At 41.7% G+C, this 18,796-nt stretch overlaps 1 protein-coding gene across 1 annotated transcript in view; it reads left to right on the top strand.

The window, feature by feature from the left end:
* The first annotated feature begins 14,132 nt into the window (after positions 1-14,132).
* Positions 14,133-18,796, top strand: part of TNFAIP8L3 (TNF alpha induced protein 8 like 3) — a 45,487-nt gene continuing 40,823 nt past the window's right edge. Inside the window, exon 1 of the mRNA XM_038146953.1 lies at positions 14,133-14,467. Coding sequence (XP_038002881.1) covers positions 14,416-14,467 — 52 coding nt within the window. The 5' untranslated portion in view covers positions 14,133-14,415. The remainder of the gene's footprint in view (positions 14,468-18,796) is intronic.

Raw genomic sequence — 18,796 nt, 5'->3', positions numbered from 1 at the left:
ATCCATTTTTGAGATACTGGAGGGTTAAACTCTAAAAAACCTTGCTAAAAGACAAATCCTTCTAAAATATATATTTTTTTAAATATAGTAAAAGCTGTATTTTTCCATTCTGAATAATCCTAATGCTTTGCTGGTCAGTCATAATACAGTTACCACTGCCCCTTCCCATCTACCAACCTAGTGGGAAAGCTTCTGAGACCAACAGCCAGAAAATCCATAAACTTTGAATCAAAGTAGAAAATTCTGATATGGACTGTCAGAGGTAAATGTGTTTACTAATGACCCTTCCTTGCCTCTCTAAGTTTTAAAAAGGAATGATATTCAACAACCATTCTGATAAAGCAGCCAAAAGTAATAATGCAACTGTCAGTTCTTACTGGGCAGCAAAATGTTTGCTGAGTTGGGAATAATTCAGCAATATACATGTGGTTCATTCATGTGATTAAATAACATCTATGTAAAAAGTCCTCTTGCATTTCAGACAGTCCTCACCTGTAAGTGGTCACTGGCTCATCATCTCTTCAGATAAATACACAGTATAAAAACACAAGACAAAATGAAACCACAAAGCCACAAAAAAAAGTTATCAAAGATTTCCACATAAAAGAAGCTGATTGTGGCATCCTCTCTTAAGTATTGTTCTGAAACCCTGCTGACCCAGGAGTTCAATATTGAAGAAGGAAGATGAGATTTGGCTATTAAATATGCACACAGATTTCTGAGCTGTGAGGAAGACAAACCTGTGAATTTACAGGTTTACCACATGGAACATCCACATACAATTTTTCAGAAACTGGACACTGTGAACTTTATTCACAGTATTTCTTTATCTCCACTTTATATTTGACAAGTCAAACCTGAAATACTTTATCTCAATGCCTTAAATTTCCAAGTTTGTTAAATTCAAACAGCCTCATATGACATGATGGTTCAGTAAAAGATCAAAGTAACAATGTTCTGGAACTGGGATAAAGTTTCATGTCTTCTATAGACAGAATTTATGCAATTAAGAGTTAAGCTTCAGAGATTAAAGGTGAGCTCAATTCATTGGTATTTATGCAAAGAAAATGGATCAGCAAATTAAATTCTGCAACAGGATAAATATGAATGCAGTGACTGGGCTTTCTTTATCAGTTTCTATTTTTATTGTGTTCCTATTTTCCTCTTTGTTCAATAATGAAGGGGAGGGGTTGTAAGCATCCAAACTTGAGCCCCCATATGCAGAACAAAGTTTCCAATGCTGTGCATTATCAAACTGGGTGTTAATTTCTTCCAATTTTATCTCAACTCTGCCATGGGACATCTGTTCTTGTGTGCTGTGTTATATTATTAACACTTTCTACACTCTGTTACAAGAGCTCGGACAACAATTTTGAAAGGATGTTCCTGCTTTAAGAATTCCAGAATGTGCGTTTTAAAAATTAAAATGCCAGCGTAGCTCTCTCATTATGTTAACAGCTGAACATTCATTTCCAAGTTGAGGATGTAAGGAGAAACCAGATGTGGTGTGATATGTACTGCATGACAAACTTACTACTTGATGGTCTGTGCCATTCCCTACTAAGAGGAGATATTTTCTACTGCTAAGTCCAGAATTCGTGAACAATGAAGATCCAAATCACTCCAGTTTCTTTTTAAGAGTGAAAACCCAACTGCAGTACACTCTTTTACAGCAGAATCAGACCCATTTGTTACCAATTTTTAGTGGGAGGGAGATTTCCCAAAGGGAGAATCAATCATCCAGATTCCTTTTCCACTCCAACATAAATGAACTTCAAGTTATATAGTAAGACTAAGCCCAAATTTGTCTGAATCTTCAAAATTAACAGTGCAAAGACAACCTTATGATAAAAAGGATTAAAAAAGGTCGAATCCATCATACAGCATTAGGTTAGAGCTGGATGTCAATTTTTAATAAAGTCACTTTCTATCAAAATGTCATTTGCCTAAACCGAGCATCCTCAGGACTGCAGCATTATTTGAGAAAAGGGAAACAGAAATCCCAAAATCATGTTTATTTTTAGCTGTCCTCTCTGTTGGCTAAAGTTTGTCTTCAGCCTAGTAAGCATTTCCACATAGGTTTCATAGCTGGAAAAAGAACAGTGTGAAGAGGTTTCCAGACCAACATGGGTTGTTCTAAGACTTAAATCTGGGAAAACAATCAAAAGACACTTGGAAGATTTGGACCAGATTCCTAAATGTAATTGTAAAATTATAAATTATTTTCACTGATGAGATCTGGAATAATTGCATGGTAGCTGAAACCCAAGGCTGTGTGGCACTTTAAATAGGTTCAGGGTTTATTATTAATGCATCACTTGGACTATGGTTAATGGACATGGGCAGGAAAGAAAATAAAGGTCCTGGCTTCCAAACCAGCTTTCTTTGGATTACTCAGATACACAGCTTCTGTGTCAGCTTGCATTTGCAGTGAGAGAAAGAATACATGCACAAAAGCCCCATCCATATGCCTTGTCCATGTTACAGGAATAAGTCTGTGGATTTCTGTGTTGGCTAATAATAAGGATACAGGAAAGGATGCACAATGCCTAACACATGAGCCAAGGGCTTGGTTATTGATCAAAATAAATCACTACCTAACTTTGCCAAACAGCACTCACAGCTTTCTTGTGGCACACACCCAGCAAGCGTTCCTGACTGTAATACTTTCAATATTGACAACTTCAGCTGACAAAATGATAAGAGTCTAACTCAATTTAATTTACTTTATCAGCGAACATTTCTGTGTTGCCTCTTACTGAAGGAGTTTGATTTTAGTGGTTGCCACTTTAAAGTTTGGGAAGTTTTGGAAGACTTTTTTTATGCTAAAAACAAAACCAAAAAAAACCCACTGTTACAAGATAAATGCAGAGTGCAAAGAGTTAACATTTCCACTCAGAGACCCTCATCCTGACAAGAAACTTCTCAGATAGAGATGCCTTTAACCCTGCTAGCCTGCCAATAATCCAGCTGGGTTATAATGGCAGACACAATGGTAGGGGAGTGACATCCCCACCATAATAAGCAGCTAAAAGAGAGACAATTTCATTACAAACCAAAACGAACATTTTGTCAGCTGCTGCTAGAATACACAACTGCTGAAAATAGGGTATCACAAATAATGATAAATATTCATTAGGACATCATTACAAGGCTATGAGAGACGTGGCTCAAGCAGAGCTGCCCTTGCTGGCTTTACAAGTCACCATCCCTTCTGTCAAGATGCTAAACTCTCTTCACTGATGACCAGCAATGATTTTTCCTAAACATCAGCAGGAAGCAGGACTGTTTAGGATTTCATGGCAGAGTCTCAGTGCCTTGCAGGAGTGAGCTTCCAAAGAGAAACAAAGGGAGAAGAGAGTCTACAGGCAGATGGCAGGCAGCCGGGGAAAAGCCCTGCTGTGTTGGCTGACCAGCTAAAAAGAAACAGAGGGAGATGGTCCAGCAAACCCATTGTGGAATAGACAAGGGAAAACTTGGGGGGGATCACAAACAGCTTGCTTCTGTTACTGGTGCCCCTATTCCCCAAGTGCAGGGGATCAGAATGAAGCAGAATTTGGCAGAGAATCTGTGATACCAAACCAGCCTCCCCCTGGCACAACTGCCTCTTTCCTTTCTGCTCTTGGGACTCCCCAGGCTGCCACAGCTTCCATCAGGTTTTGTATTGAAGTGGCTTTAGCCATCCAAGGAGTAAGCAGGTAACAAAATAAAAGTATGAGACAAAGTCTCAGCCTGAACCTGCCCTAAACAAAGGGGTTACTGTAACAACAATATTGCATCCGTTTGACCAGATGCAACAAGGTTTTTGAGAAGTTCCAGAACAACGTCTGCACTCAACAGTCACAGGAGAACTGCAACTACCATGGATATTTATGGACTTAATGCTCCTGCAGCCTCATAACCTCTCACTAACACATCATTGCAACATATCGAGACTGGCAGTCCTATTTCTATTATGGACCTTTGAGTTTTCATGATGCTAAAAAGAAATGGACTCAACCCCTCCACCCCTCTCCCCCCACTCCCACACATATGTATTTATGTCCTGGCTTTGTAATGATCACCTGATTTCTTACATGTCATCACCATCCATAAAGGTTTTAAGAGGCAGAAATCGAGCAAATCATAGATGTGAAGAAAAGATAGCTGAAATAATTATAACAGGGTCCATCTTTTGAAGCACAGGTTCTTGCTTTGTAAGAAATAGGAAGGCTCGGAAGTGCAAGAGCCTTTTTGCAGTGGGAGCGTGCCTGCCGGGCGAGCAGGGCTGGGAGCAGCAGGCTCAGCCCTCCATCTGCCGGCTGCACTGCGAGCCTGCGGCTCCCGGGGCACCGCTACCAAATCCCGCTGCCTGAACCCAGTCCTGCGACAAAACAAGCCACCTTCTCCACGCTTTATTCAGGGAGATTTTACCACCTGATGGATTATGCAAATTACAGAACATAATACTTATAATGATACAAATTCTCATTTAAAAACAACTAAAAAAAAAAAGAGCAAATAACCCCAGCACAGTGGAAAGTTGAACAGCCTATTTCATCTCTTTACCAACCAAGACCTAAATCACCACCAAAACTTTCTTTCCCTAATTTTTGCATAACCATTCTTCATTGTATTCTAATTAATCACTGCTTATCAAATAGTCTGGCAAGATAACAAAATGAGAATATGAAATTCATAAAGGGCATATTTCTCTTAAAAATCTTTACCCACAAAACCAGTTTAGTAGTAACATATAGAATCCAGCAGAGAAGAGGGTAGGTGAAATTTCTCCATTAACTCAAGGGGATCACAAAGAAAGGGAGTGAAGAAATGAGGGCAAAAAATCCAGATCACTGCCTGGGACAGAAGGTGGAATTTTCAACAATCAAATATCTGAGACATAAAAATCTCAGGATTGTTCCAGGAAATGAACATATTACATTCCTCACTGAGCCCTTGAACCTCACCCATCTAAGTGCACAGGAAAGAAGAGAATTTCTTCATAAATCAGAAATAAGAGAAACAGTGTATAAAGGCTGAGTCATCACAACCAAAATCTTCAGCTTCCACCTACACCTCTTACACATGCACATACACAGAAGATGAACAGCATTGTTTATGAACACTGACACATCTTAATATCAGATGAGTCATAATACAAGGTATTTCAGGATTCATTTTATCGCAGCACATTAGAGGGTTACAAAAAATGGACTGCTTAAATCCAACCCACATACACTTTGCCCAGTGCTGTGTAAGATTGCCTTTAAAACAGCATTTTTTCAATATCACCAGCATCTCACTTCAAACAATTCAAGTCCATTTTTGAAATTGTGGCAGTTATCCCAGAGCAGGTTTGGCTAGTGGTCAGTGTGATCCTGGATGCTTTATAGTGATAACTGTAGATATCTTTGTACTACTTCTATTTATTTTCATTTCTACCTCAAATCTATGCATAACTTAAAAAATCTTACAAGTTACATAACCAGTTAACTAAAGATTTCCTTTCCTAACAGTTCCAGTACTTCATACCAAAATTTAGCTGCAACTGTACCCCAGCTGTGGATACTTGACTCAGTCCTCATTTCTATTGTATGATGCTCTGAGATGACAGCAACAGCACAGGATTGTCTGTTGTCTCCTTCAGTGCTAAACTTTGCTTTCCAGACCTCTTCAATCCCTAGAACTCATTAGAACAAAGAAAGCTGTCCTTCAGTAAAATCATGAGTAGCCGGGCTCAGTTTTACCCCAGATAAGATATTTTTATCTCCAGAATGCTATCAGCTACTACTATAGATCTTTCTCTCTAAATTCTCAGTAGACTTCTAACTTCATGGTACCTGTTTGGCTCTGAATGCTCTGTTTAGAGTTATGTTGTCTCATTTAGTCAGACTGGTGTTCACTGGGTGTGATTTATTGTCCTTTATTGGGTTCAATCAGGGTTCATTGTCCCTCAAAATGGTGGGAAACTTTCTTTAATCTCAGGAAGGAGCAGGTTTGCTTCAGTACCCTGATCATCCCCTGCAGCATTTCAGTTCACTGGCTTTGGGATGATTTTCTCTGCTTCTTCAGACTCTTTTCTAATAACACCTGCTGCCGCCACTGATCTGTCCTTGGGCTTGTGCTCTCACAATGAGTCTCTGCAGTGACTCAGCTGCTCCCTGGAACTCTTGATGGGGAGCTGAGTGGTGTTACACAACTCACCCATGGACACCATCACAAATCTCTTCCTCCACTTTGGCTCTCAGGAAGGAACTGGGCCTCTCAGCCCTGCACAGAGAGGGTTTGGATTCTCACATTCCAAAACACCTTGTGCTGTCTCCTCCTCAGGTTTTGCACCATGTGCTGCTCATCTGATCATCCCACTCCAGCACCCTTCACACCAACACTCAGTTTCCCTGGAACTCTCCAATCCCTTGTGGTGCTCAGTGCTTCCTGGGAGATGCTGAGCCTCCACTTCCACCTGTTTTTCTGAAAATGGGAAATGTTCAGTCTCCCTCATGACTCAATCTTTACTTGGCATTCTTTTCAAATACCCAGACATTGCAATTTTAATATGACAAAAACCTTGGTAGAAACAGTTGTTATAGGAATAGCTGGGTTATCATCTTTGCTCTAAAGTGCTTTCCGATAATGGATCTGGATTCTCTCCTACCCACAGTTTTTGGTTTAATTCTTTAAATTCTTTGGTTTAATTCTTCTTAATTTTCATATGTCTTTTACAGGTGCGTAACGAACCAAGAGGGAAGATGCCCTGCAGACTGGTGCCGTATCCTCTGAGGTTTGACTGGTTAATGCCCTGAGATGCTTTCCAGCCTGGACTATCCTGTGATCCCAAGGACCTCTACAGCCCCATTGGCAGCCACACACATTACACTAGTTAAATGCAGCACTACTGCATTATGCATGGCATAATCTTGTTTTTTCCAGCTACTTTTCTCTGCAGTCTTTGACAAATAAAGCACTGGAAGAGCAAAGGGAGTCCATCATACAGAGAAAACAATCTGAGACTTCAAGCATCTCAATGTGAATTCTTCCCACAGCAGCTCTGTCCCAAACTCCCATTCTCTATTCTGGGTCCTTGACATGGAGCAGCAAGGAAAGTCAGAAATTCAGGGTATTTTTTCCTTCCTTCAGATTAGGATTTCTTTTTCCTGAAGGAGCACAAACAGTGACCATGACCCCTCATACAAACAGCTGTAGCAGCAGGGAAACAGCTGGATGTGGCACCTCAGTGCTGAGGCTCAGTTGTAAGGTGGTCTTTGACCAAAGGTTGGACTCAATCTTGGAGGCCTTTTCCAACCTTAACGATTCTGTGATTCTATACAGGAAATAGGTAGAATTCACATAAAATTGTTGAGGAGATATTAATAGGCTGACACATCCCACAGTACTGATCCAAACAATATCAAAAGACTGTCTTAAGTCTTTTGTCTTACCTGCAAAAAAGGACCCAAAATCTACAATTCAAAAATCTCATTACAAACAATAAAGTCCCTAGATCTTATCTAGAGACAGATTTGCATTGTCCAAGTTGAATTCAAGTTCCTCATATATTGTATTTATGGGTACTTGAGGCCCTCCATGTGTGCAAGAAAAACAATTCACCTGAAACTGGCCTGGACAGCAAGTTTCTAAGTAATTTCATTCCCTTCAGTGAAACTGTTGTAGGACTACATGTAATCTAATTGCCTATGTTGCATGTTCCCAAGACTACCCATAAAATGCAATTTTATTCCTGGGTTGATGATATTTAGTTATTTATAGATAGGTGGGCAGCACAGTGCTTTTTGCCATGCTATTAGAGATGGTCATGAAGTAATGCCCACACAGTCAGATGAAGATGATGTTTCCATGCTGTTCCAAAAATCACATCAAGCTGTACAGAAACCACAAATGAGCATATTAACATTCTGCAATTTGAGCATTCTGATCCATTTGTGGATGTTAGTGAATTGCTCCACAAAATATTGATTCCTGCCTCTCTGATTGCCTCTCAGAGATCATTATTCCCTTTAGCTCAAAGGGTGCTACACTTCTTCACGGAAACTCTACCCCAAGAGCAATCCCAGCTGCTGCATCACCCTTTCAGTCACAGCTGTAGCACTCCTGGGCTGAAATCCACATCTTATATTCTGTCATCTGGCCAGTGTGCAGGTACCACTTATGGCTGTAAAGTCAGAGTCACAGCATCAAATGTAAAGAAGCATCCAGACCCAGTCAGCTGCAAAACACTGAATGCTTTAACCCTTGTCTTGATAATATCCAATTTATTAAAGTTCTACACAAAATGTGCAGCTCTGTGGATTTCAGCATTTGTCTTTTGAGGGAAAGTGTGACCTACCTGTTCTAATAAATCAGGATGCATAAAGATCATTATTATGTGAATAAATAACAGTTTTCCAAACACAACCTAATGTGAAATGCTAGGGAAGTTGGGTTTTGTGTGTTAAATAAAGCTATACAGAAATAACCACAGCAAGAATGCATTTTCTAGGCTGCAGAAGCATGTAACAAACAGCATGACTATAAAAAGTGGATGCTAGCATAAAGAACAGGATTAGAGAAGTTAATTAAGTAACTGATGCTACCTATAAACATTCTGGAAAGACAGTACAGTATAGGTCCTCCATGGTTTCCTAGCAACAAAATTTTCTCTGCTTTCTCCGAGTATGGTGAAGTTGTGGAATCCTCCTACACACAATTTGAAATCAGGGATGAAAACAAGGATGACCCATCTTCCAGGCTAGAAGCATAAAACTGCCTCAAAGCATCCTGAAACACAGCTCAGTAAAAGGCACTGCTGGCTTAACTGTGTTTAATTTGCATATTAGGCAAAGTCAAAGGCTTAAATGTAGCCATGGGGTAATCAACCCTTGCACTGAAGGGCATAACTCAATGACACATGAAAAGTTAGGAGTGTGACATATTTTAAAATAACTTCAGTAACCACCACAAGAATTAAAAATAATTCCCAAAGAAAATGGCAGAAAGGAAAAAGGTTTAGACTGGCAGCTGTCCCCCTGCTTTCCCTAAACAGCACCAGAATAGGACTAAAACAGAAAAAAATCCTCTGGTTTATCCTGTATTTCACAGTGATTCCCTTGAGAAACATTCTTTAAAATTTATTTCCCCACCCCCAGAACAGAGAAAGCAAAAATTTATTTCAGCTAATCAGTTTTAGCCTTTGCTATTATTAGTATCCTATCTGTAATGAAATTTAAAATAGCAAGTGAAATTATTTTAAAGCCCTGATAGTTACTTATAATGCCTAAATTCCTCCTCATTAAAAAAAAAAAAAAGAGGGTTATTGTTTAAACAATAAAATTTTCATGCAGAAATTCCTCAAAAGAAATTTCCCACCAACAGAATTAACAGGTGTTTTTTCAATTTGGAAAGTAGCTTTCATTTCTTTAATCACATAGAAAGACAGGTTATGAATTCAAGAGTTTGCCAATATACAGGTAATTGCATCTATAACTTAAAAGAGTTACAGCTTTCTAAGCACAGGATAAATCACCATCTCACACAAAGGAATGGTCAAGTATCTGTAAGAAAATAAGACCCAATACCACTAAAGTAGAAGAAAACTATGAACTGCCCAGGCAATCCAATTTAGAGTTTAATACAGGAAGCCTTACTCTAAAGGCAAAATCCTACTAAAACTGAAGAGAAAAGCAACAACATCCTCATGGCCAAAAGTGTACATGAACATTTCTGCTGTTCAGCTCCCATAGGAGTCTTGTTTCTACAAGCTAAGAGGAAATTGGATAAGTTACTACTTCGCTTTTTCACTTTATTTCACTTGGAATTAAAATCTCCTGAGAGCAGCTTAGAAGGCATTGAGATGATAGGACTGAAATTCAGCCTCAATTTTAAATCTGGTATTCCAAACATCAGAGCATAGGCTCACAGCAGTACCAGGCTGCAGTCTCAGCCTGTGACTGCTTCCTCAGCTCTGCTCTAAGATGTCAGTACCAGAGGCAGAACATAATTCAGCAAGACCAATGGCTAAAAATATGTCCATGCTATGGTAGGTATCCAGAACTGATGCTCCCCATCTCTTACAGTTACTTAAAAAGGGAGGGAACAGAAAATACTGAACTCTTCCATATTTATCCTCTCAACACAGGATGTACAAGCACTGCCACATCATGTGTTACAAAAATCTCAATCTTTGAATGCCTACTGGCCCATGAGAAGGAATTAAAATAACACTGACATCTTGTTCATCATTTGAACTCTAAATCAAATCAGACTGTTTGCAGATCACAACAGATGCATGATTGCAATGAAAATCCCCTAGCAGTGCACACAAAATGTATATCTGCAATGCATGCTGATTGGCTTCCAAACACCAGCAAGAGCCTAAGATGCCAACATGACAAAACTGTTGACAGAGAATCTACTGACACCGATTATTCATGTTCTGGCAGTAATGGTGCAGGTAGTTTTCTTCATGAAATATATACAGATACACCAGAAAGAAATTGGGAAAAAAAAAATCTAAAACCTGCTACAGCACATTTCAAGAGTGTGTCAGCCTGTGGGAGAGGCTGCTCTGTTTAATACATTCAGTAGCAATGGTGCTTGGCTTGTTAGGCTACAGTGTCACTGCCAGAGAGTCTCATAAATGGTCAGACTTGAAAAGTTCCTTACCAAGTACAAAAGATAATAAAATAAATAGTGGAACAAAATATCAGACAACAGGTTTAGAAACAGTACATCCTAGGGTAGATGAATTTAAATAAAGAAATAATTTGTGAGGAAAGAATATAACCTTACATTTTTACATTTGGAACTGAGAGGAAGATACAATCCTACGCATCTGTCTGGACAGTGTAAAGGAGACAAGTCAAACACAAAGATGGTAGAGGGGGTTCTGTTAGATGTAACAATGGAAAGGAAAGAGACTGTTTTCTATCATAGGTTTGAGGCTCAGTTTCAAGGAGGAAAGCTTGAGTAGCAAACCAGAGGTAGCTTACTAGCCTTTCATTCAGCAGAAATGGATAACTGGATAGTTCAGGTACAGCTCATGGGATTCAGGTGACAGTCTGTGCTCTACATTTGACTTTAAAACACAGCTTCTCAGTAGCTCATTTCCCTCTGAAAAAGAAAAAAAACTACTATCTTGATTTTACAGCAGTCCTCCAAGGATGAACGTAAGACATGGATGGAATGGTAGCTGGGCACTCTAAACATTTAGAACACAATGAAATTGTATTTGTGTGAACATGCAAGTGTGATTTGCCAATAGAACACTGCAAAAGCATGAGTCCTAAAAGCTGTCATAGGCACATCTCTAGCACTGACACAATGAGTGGGCAGAGGAGAGTTTCAGCTAAGTTCCATATGGAATGAAGATCAAGACCAGATGCAGCTGAAATGTGAATGGAGGAGCCACACAGAGATGTAGCATCATATAACTGGGATTACATGGGGCAGCTCCAATCTTACTGGCTTCCCTGCTACATCCTATTGGTAGTGATTTATAGACAAATATACTAACTAGGCCTTGAGAAAAAACATTCCAGATCCTAAACATCCCAATCTTTAGGAAGGAATAAAGGAAGCAGTTGCAGAGCTACAGTCACAGAGATTCAGTTTATAACAATGAATATGTAATTGCACTATTTGTACCAAATGCAAAAGAGTAAATCATGAAATGCCAGCTTTCTCCATGTCGAGTTTCATTTAACAGGCATCTAGATAAGTGCATATTTGCTGTTAATAAACTTTTTGTGCTTTTCTCTGCACCAGTATTGTAAGGAGTGGAAACTATGAAGTTCAGAGCCCTAAGCATATGGAATTTTCCAGGTCACATGTTAAACCAAGTGCGGGACTGTGCTGGGCAGAGAACACAGAGAAAAAAGCCCTGAATTCTAACCATATGCTTTGAAATGAAACAATATGCTCATTCTGTTACAGCTGAAAACTTTTCTAACTGCTTTATGGTTAGCAGTAATGAAAAGGGAAAGTAATCTTGAGGCAGAATTCACTGTCAAGTAGCAAGCAATGCGAATACCCAATGCATATATGGCAAGCGTGACGCAATACAGTATTGACTGAGTTATACCATTCCCACCATTATATTTATTAGTGTGGTTTTACAAGGATAAAAGACTGACAGGAATTAAAATAAGTGGAGCTTGGGTCTTTCTTTTAAGTTTTACATGCTAAGACATCCATCTTTGAGAGGATCATGAAAAATAACTTTTCCTTCTACTAACTGAAGTATGACCAGTAGCAGAGAAATAGGACTATTCAAGATCTTAATATTAAATTCCAATTATAGCAAAGGCTATACACTCAGAAAAGAAAAAAAACACACAGAAAATAGGGTAAGGCCAGTGCCTGCAATGCACCTTGGAAAGGCATCCACAGCTGCATTGTATCATATATATTGTATGCATGACCCAAAATTCATTGTAGAGGCAACCCCCTTTGCCAGTGACAGAGTTGGAAGGGTTCTGCTGGACATGTCCCTTCTAAAAACCACCATGTTCCTCTGCTTACTGGATTACAGCCATTGCCTTTAAATAGTCAGAATTTGTCCAGGTTAGCAATTATCATTAGTTTCTAGCAATTGAAGACAGTCCACAAAATTAATTTACTGTACTCAAATACAAACTTGCTCTTCCTACTAAGCTGTGCTCTTATTGGGCAGGTGATTTAGGTTGCTTTTGACAATCATAAATGCAAACAAGAACAACAATAGCAAAAAGAGAATGAGAGAGGGACTAAAATCCTTTCAGCTCTCTGATTCTTTGCTTGGTGTGGCATCTGGGATTATTTCTGTAACATAATATTGGGACCTTTCTGTTGCTATGTTGTTTCTGTTGCTACGTTGTTTATATCACGACTGTAGATTCCCCACATATTCTGCACTCAAATTTTGCATTGGCTTTTCACAACAGAATCCTAGAATCACTCTGGTTTAGATATTTCTCCTTGCATGCGACTAATTTATGAAATTATATTCAGCAGTATTTGGAATGTCATTTTAAATTTAATGAAAACATCGACAAACAAAAATCAGAATTTGTTTTCATGGAGTAAAACCCATAAGAGTCTTAACAGTATGGGCTCAGGTTATGACAGCAATGTCCCAAATTACTTGAGAACTAACTTTTCACTCCAGAGGTTGAAGGTTTTTATGTCTAAACTGACCATAGCAAGGTGTGCATTCCAGGGTCAGAAAGTTTGAGGTCTTTTGTCTCTTCAGGCTCAACCTGATTTGAAGGCAGGAAAGCAACCTTAGAACATAAGCCAAGCATTTTTAGTATTGCAGCATTGCACAAGATAAGCCATCCCTGGAAAGAATTTGACAGAGCCATTTGAGTTAAAAGAAATACTTTTTTTTTTTTTTTTAATCTCATGGTCTATGTTAAGAAAAAGTCTTCCCACTTGTCAAGAGTGTCAAGCTTGATCTGATGCAATAGATAATTTTCTACATGCAGCCTGAAAGCAGCATCCAGACATGGCTTTTTCCAGCAACAAGGGTGTATGGTTTTGGGGAAACAATTCCAGACTAAAGCTGTGGTCTACAGCTACAGGCATAAACCTCTGGCTGGAGCTTGCAGTATGCTGCAGATGAGTGTTGAAGGCCCCAGGCAGCTTTTAGGATGTGACATATGCATGGATCCATTGGTCTATAACAGCAAGAAAAACTGGAAATGAATAAAAGCAAAGGGTAAGATCTGACTAGCCTCAGAGCTGAACAAGTGACCTCAACCCTCTGAATGAAGGGATGGCTCATGACTGTAGTAGCTTGTACGACAGAAGGAAATCTAACTTATACCATTTTTCACTTCAAAACAATCTAATGACATGGCAAATTACCAGATATTGCACTGTCTCCCTTGGAAAAAACATGTAATCAGGAAGCAACAGAATTCAGACTTTCATTATTCTTCTGGGCACTAAAACCCAACAACAACTGGCACTTCCCCACTGGCTTTCCTCTCTCCTAATTTTTGAGGACCCTTATCATTAAGGAGACAGAACCACTGAAAAGAGACAAGGCGACCGAAGCTCAGGGGAGATGTCCACAAGAAGACTGATGGAAAAGACAGACGGGAGACGCGACAGCAATGCACAGGACCGTCATTTCGCTGGTTTTGCGCTCGGCAGCGCTGCCTCGGGAGCTGTCCCGGGCCGGGCGGGCGCAGGGGCCGGGCAGCCCAACTTGTGCAAGGCGCGGGGCAGGAGCCGCTCCTCCGCCGCGCCCCCGCTGCCTCCGCCCTCGGCGCGCCCGCCCGGCCCCGCTGCGCCCGCAGCCAATGGCACTCGGCGAGGTGGCTGCATGTGGTGGCGCGGACCCAGCGCCGGCTGCGAGCGCAGGACAAGGAGCGGGCTGCGCTCCGCCGCTCCGGGCATTCCTCCTGCCAGCGGCGGCCCGAGCTGCCCCCCGGCCCCGCCGGTGCCTGCAGCATGGACTCGGACTCCGCGGAGCTCAGCGAAGGCGAGCTGGTCTCGCCCGCAGGTAAGCGGCGGCGGGCGGGCGGGCGCTGGGTCGGGGCGACCGCGCCGAGGAAGGGGTCGGGTCCCTTCCCATCCCCTGCTGTCGGGTCCCCGTGCCGTGAGGCGGCTCCGGGCAGCGCTGACAGGCTGAGGACACAGGGCAGCGCCATCCCCGCTCCCGCGGCCCCGGCAGAGCCGAGCGCCGGCCCCGGTCCGGCCGCCGCGGCTCTCGGGGACGGAGCCGCGGGCTCGGGGCTGCGGCCCCGCTCCGCTGCTGCCCGGGTGCGGGAGAGCTGCCCCAAGGGCTGTGACGTGACAGCTGATTAAAGCGCAGTGCTGGCGCTAGCGATGCTTTATGCCCAGAGGCTGCAAAGTTTTCGGGGCTTTGGTGGCGGCTGTTCCGCTGTCGCTCCGGGACCACCGCGCCTGGAGCGCGTACAGAAGGGGAGACGCCCCCGCCGGGGCGGGCACGCCGAGCCCCCGGGCTGCTGGGCTTTTGTTTTCAAGTCTTAACTTGTCACAGGAACCATGCCGTCTGGTTGCTGCAACCCACATAGTTCTTGGATGAGACAGAAGGAAAAAAAACTTAAAAACCTCTCCTGCTCTTTCCCTTTCCAAACCTTCACGTTCTTGTGTCCTACGCGGAACAAATGACGGCTGATGTGCCGTAGTCAAAGGCCATCCTGCACACATGGTAAAAACGGGGACAGCAAACTTGTGTGAAAGACACAGAGGTAGGTTCGCTCTACCAGCACAGCAAGTGGCCCAGAGATGTGCTGTCACCTCGCGGCCGCACCTCTGGGTACCCGACCCTTGGGTCAGCGCTGGTGTCACCCTGCCCGCAGCAGAGCGGGCTGCAGGGGTGTCACACAGACACACAGAGACAGCACTGGGCTGCAGGGGTGTCACACACAGGGCTGGGCTGCAGGAGTGTCACACAGACACACAGAGACAGCACTGGGCTGCAGGAGTGTCACACAGACACACAGAGACAGCACTGGGCTGCAGGGGTGTCACACACGCAGCTGGCACCTGACAGATGCTGGGCTGTCACTGACACCAGGTGCAGAAGGAACCTGTTTGACCTCCAGCTTCCCACAGTGAAAGTCATAGACATTCTTCTCTGAAGCCATTTAACTGGCATCAGGTGCAAGTACAATTGGAATGATGCCGGAAATAGTCCCAGTGATCATAATAAATCCAAATAGAAAGGTGCCATGTTATTAGATCTTTGAGAAAAGTCTTTTCACCATAACCAGTCCCATTTGGATGTGTACTTCATACCAGCTAACACCCTCCTGCATCCCCAAAAAGAAGGATTTGAACACCAATGTTCTATCTACAAAGGCAGAAAAGCATATTTTTTGAAATAGTTCACTTGTCCTATTAATACAGCAGTGATAAACAAGAGTAGGAAGTCATAAGATAAATGTGTTTTCTAGTCTCCCAGCAGAACATTTCATAGCATAATCTGAAATCTAATTCAGTTTTAAGTATAGGGGTATTTACTCCTGATATCTTGCTTTGTATTTTCTTCCTTGAAATATAGAGAATTGAAGACCAGCAACAGGTCACAGAGCTCCTTTTATTCACAGAGCTCTGTTAGGCTAAGTTTACTTGCAAAGACCACCAACAGCTATAATTTTTCATCCAAACAAATCTTCCAAGCCATGCATGAAGAGCAAGTTACAAACATTACATTTATAGACAAATTAATATAATGGAGCTCCTGCCAACAATTTACTCCTGTTCTGAATAGGAATTTCTTTTAAATAAATTTAAAATAACTATGCTCAGAGATTGCCATAAGTGGTTTTCATGTCATCACTTGCTAGCTGCCAAGAGTTGATGTTCATCGGTCTCCTTTCCTCTTTTCTATTCCTTCTTTGTTCTATTTAAGAGAAGAAAAATCTGCTATTTTGGCCATACATGGCAGATGCCTATGCAGTAGAATAAAATCGGAATAGAGAGAAAACTTGGATATTTTGTTTTACCCAGCTGCAGTTTTTTTTCCTGCACTAAAGAATTACATACTCTTTTTTTTCCCCCATCATCTTCTGAGAAATAGATATTTTTTCTAGATCTCCTTTGGTATTTTTTCTGTTCTCTGCCATATGTATAGTGCAGCCTCTCTCTGTACGTGGGTGTTCAGTCAGGCTGTCAGTCACTGCTGCAGGCACAGCAGCAGAGGGGCTCAGTGTGGGGTTCAGCCACCCCCTTGCTCAGGGGAGGGCAGGTGCCCACCCCACAGCTCATAAGGCAAGCACAGCGTCTTGGGGGAAAATTTGGGATGAAGTCCTGGTGGTGGTTTGATTTTGGACACGGATTTTAGTACGGCTAGAATTTTGCACTGAAATTGACAGCAACCCCAGTGTTGAGCTTGCTCTCCTCATTACCAGTCCTCACACTTGCCCGGGCTTCATCTGGCACAGTCAAACTCCCTGCGGGCACTGCTGAGGCTGTCCGATTGTCTGAGCCCCGTGGGATGCAGCTTGCTCTATCTCCAGGGCTCCACCACGCTGATGCAACACAGATGTTTAAAGCATAGCCCATTTCAGGGATTGTGCTACTCGTGCAGTGCTCTCCCAGCCTTTTGTTCTGTCTCAGTGAGTGGCACCCTTGCCATTCCTGGGCTCACACGGGTATGCAGGAGGCTACCTAGTGCCCCCCCACCATCTGCCATACACACGTGGCTTCCAAGAACCAGCTGGAATCTTGCTCCAAGATCCCAGCATCCTCATTTGCTTTAATAGCCCTCTTAAAACTTGAGTCTCAAGGAGGCAGAAATATTTTCTCTGTATTTATTCTGAACATGTTGTCACAATAGCATCTTCATATTCCTTTGGTGGGAACAAAAAGCTCCTTATATGTGAGCAGTGCAAGATGTTAGCTGTGCTTTAAAGCAAACAAACAGCAAAAACCACCACACCTCTAACAATATTCAGCTCTGCAGCCTTGGCTCCCACAAGTCTCCCACGCCCATCTATTACTGCTCTGCACTTGAGGTGTCTATAGGGTCAAAAAGCTTTGGTTTTCAAAAATGGTTACTCATGAGACAGACTCCTATTAAAAACATTAAACAGGTCTTCATGATTCTGAAAAAATCATGTATTGTGGTGCAAAAGAAGAAAAGTTACATGCTCACTAGCTAATGAAATTTCTAGTTTTACTGTAGAGGTGACTAGTCACATTCTTTTTCTTGTCCTACCGAAGAGCTTTTAAGAACTGAACAGGTAATCTTAAAATAGAACATTGTTCTCACTTTTTAATGTCCACCTATTGAGAGGTTGGGTTTCAAAAAAGCCCTTTTCAATAGAGTAATGGTCTCCTTTCCCTCAGCTCTTTCATAGTCATCCTGCCACATGAAAGAATGAGCCTCCATGTCATCTTTCAGAGTAAGATTTCACAGAAATTCAGGTCATCACCAACAGAAATGATTTCACAGTGGGTTTGGAAATTCTGCATGTGGGAGAATAAAGGTGTGAGACCTCCATTTGGTGTGCCTTGTCCTAGGTTCCCTGGCTGAAACAGGCAGGAATTTGGCCATGTAGCTTTTATGTGTACTGTTTTAAGCCTTTATACAAGCCACCAAGTCACAGCATGGATTTTCACGTTTGTTTTAATGGAGCTGTTATGTTACAGTAGTAACATGAGATAACCAGAGGCTAAGTTGCCTGTATGGCCTCTGAAACAATACAGATTATCCTCATGAAGTTTAACTTACTGTGGAGAACAAGCTGTTGCTGGTCCCTTCTCTGGGTTTCCTTCCATGGAAATCAGAGATGTTTGGCCTAGGAAAGAGCAGCTTGTACCCCAAGTAGAGCTCTAAACTGGTGGCAAGGGGTTTGGTTTTGGGGGGTTTTTATGAATTGACAGTGTGAAGCCTACAACTCTGTATAATGGCAAGGATAACAAGGTGAAGGTGACCTTACCATCGTGCTTGTATCCATAAGGGCAGTGGGAGCCTAATTATGACTTCAGTACATCTTCAACAGAGCCAAGATCTTACTCTGAAACTCTTAGCACAATAAATTGTTAATGCATTTAAAATTATTTGATAAATTATCTGAACTTTTCCCTGGACAATAAATATATATTTGGTAAAAAACCCAACAGATTCAAATTCATTATTTAGTGATCTAAAATGACCTCTGCAGACATGAATTATTTTTCTAGAGCTGTGCTATTATTTGATTTGCAATGCTTAGCAGTAATTTTTTCTGAAAATTATTTATCATGTTATGTGAACTGTCTGTAGTTCTGTGATGTTAATCTTTGAAGCCTGTTACATATTTTAATCCCTGCTTCACAGAGTTAATGCCATTCAAGAGTTAATATATTCTTGTAAATA

The sequence above is a fragment of the Motacilla alba genome, chromosome 10 (genome assembly GCF_015832195.1).
Source record: "Motacilla alba alba isolate MOTALB_02 chromosome 10, Motacilla_alba_V1.0_pri, whole genome shotgun sequence".
Lineage (NCBI taxonomy): Eukaryota > Metazoa > Chordata > Aves > Passeriformes > Motacillidae > Motacilla > Motacilla alba.
This window is presented reverse-complemented; position numbering and strand designations above follow the sequence as displayed.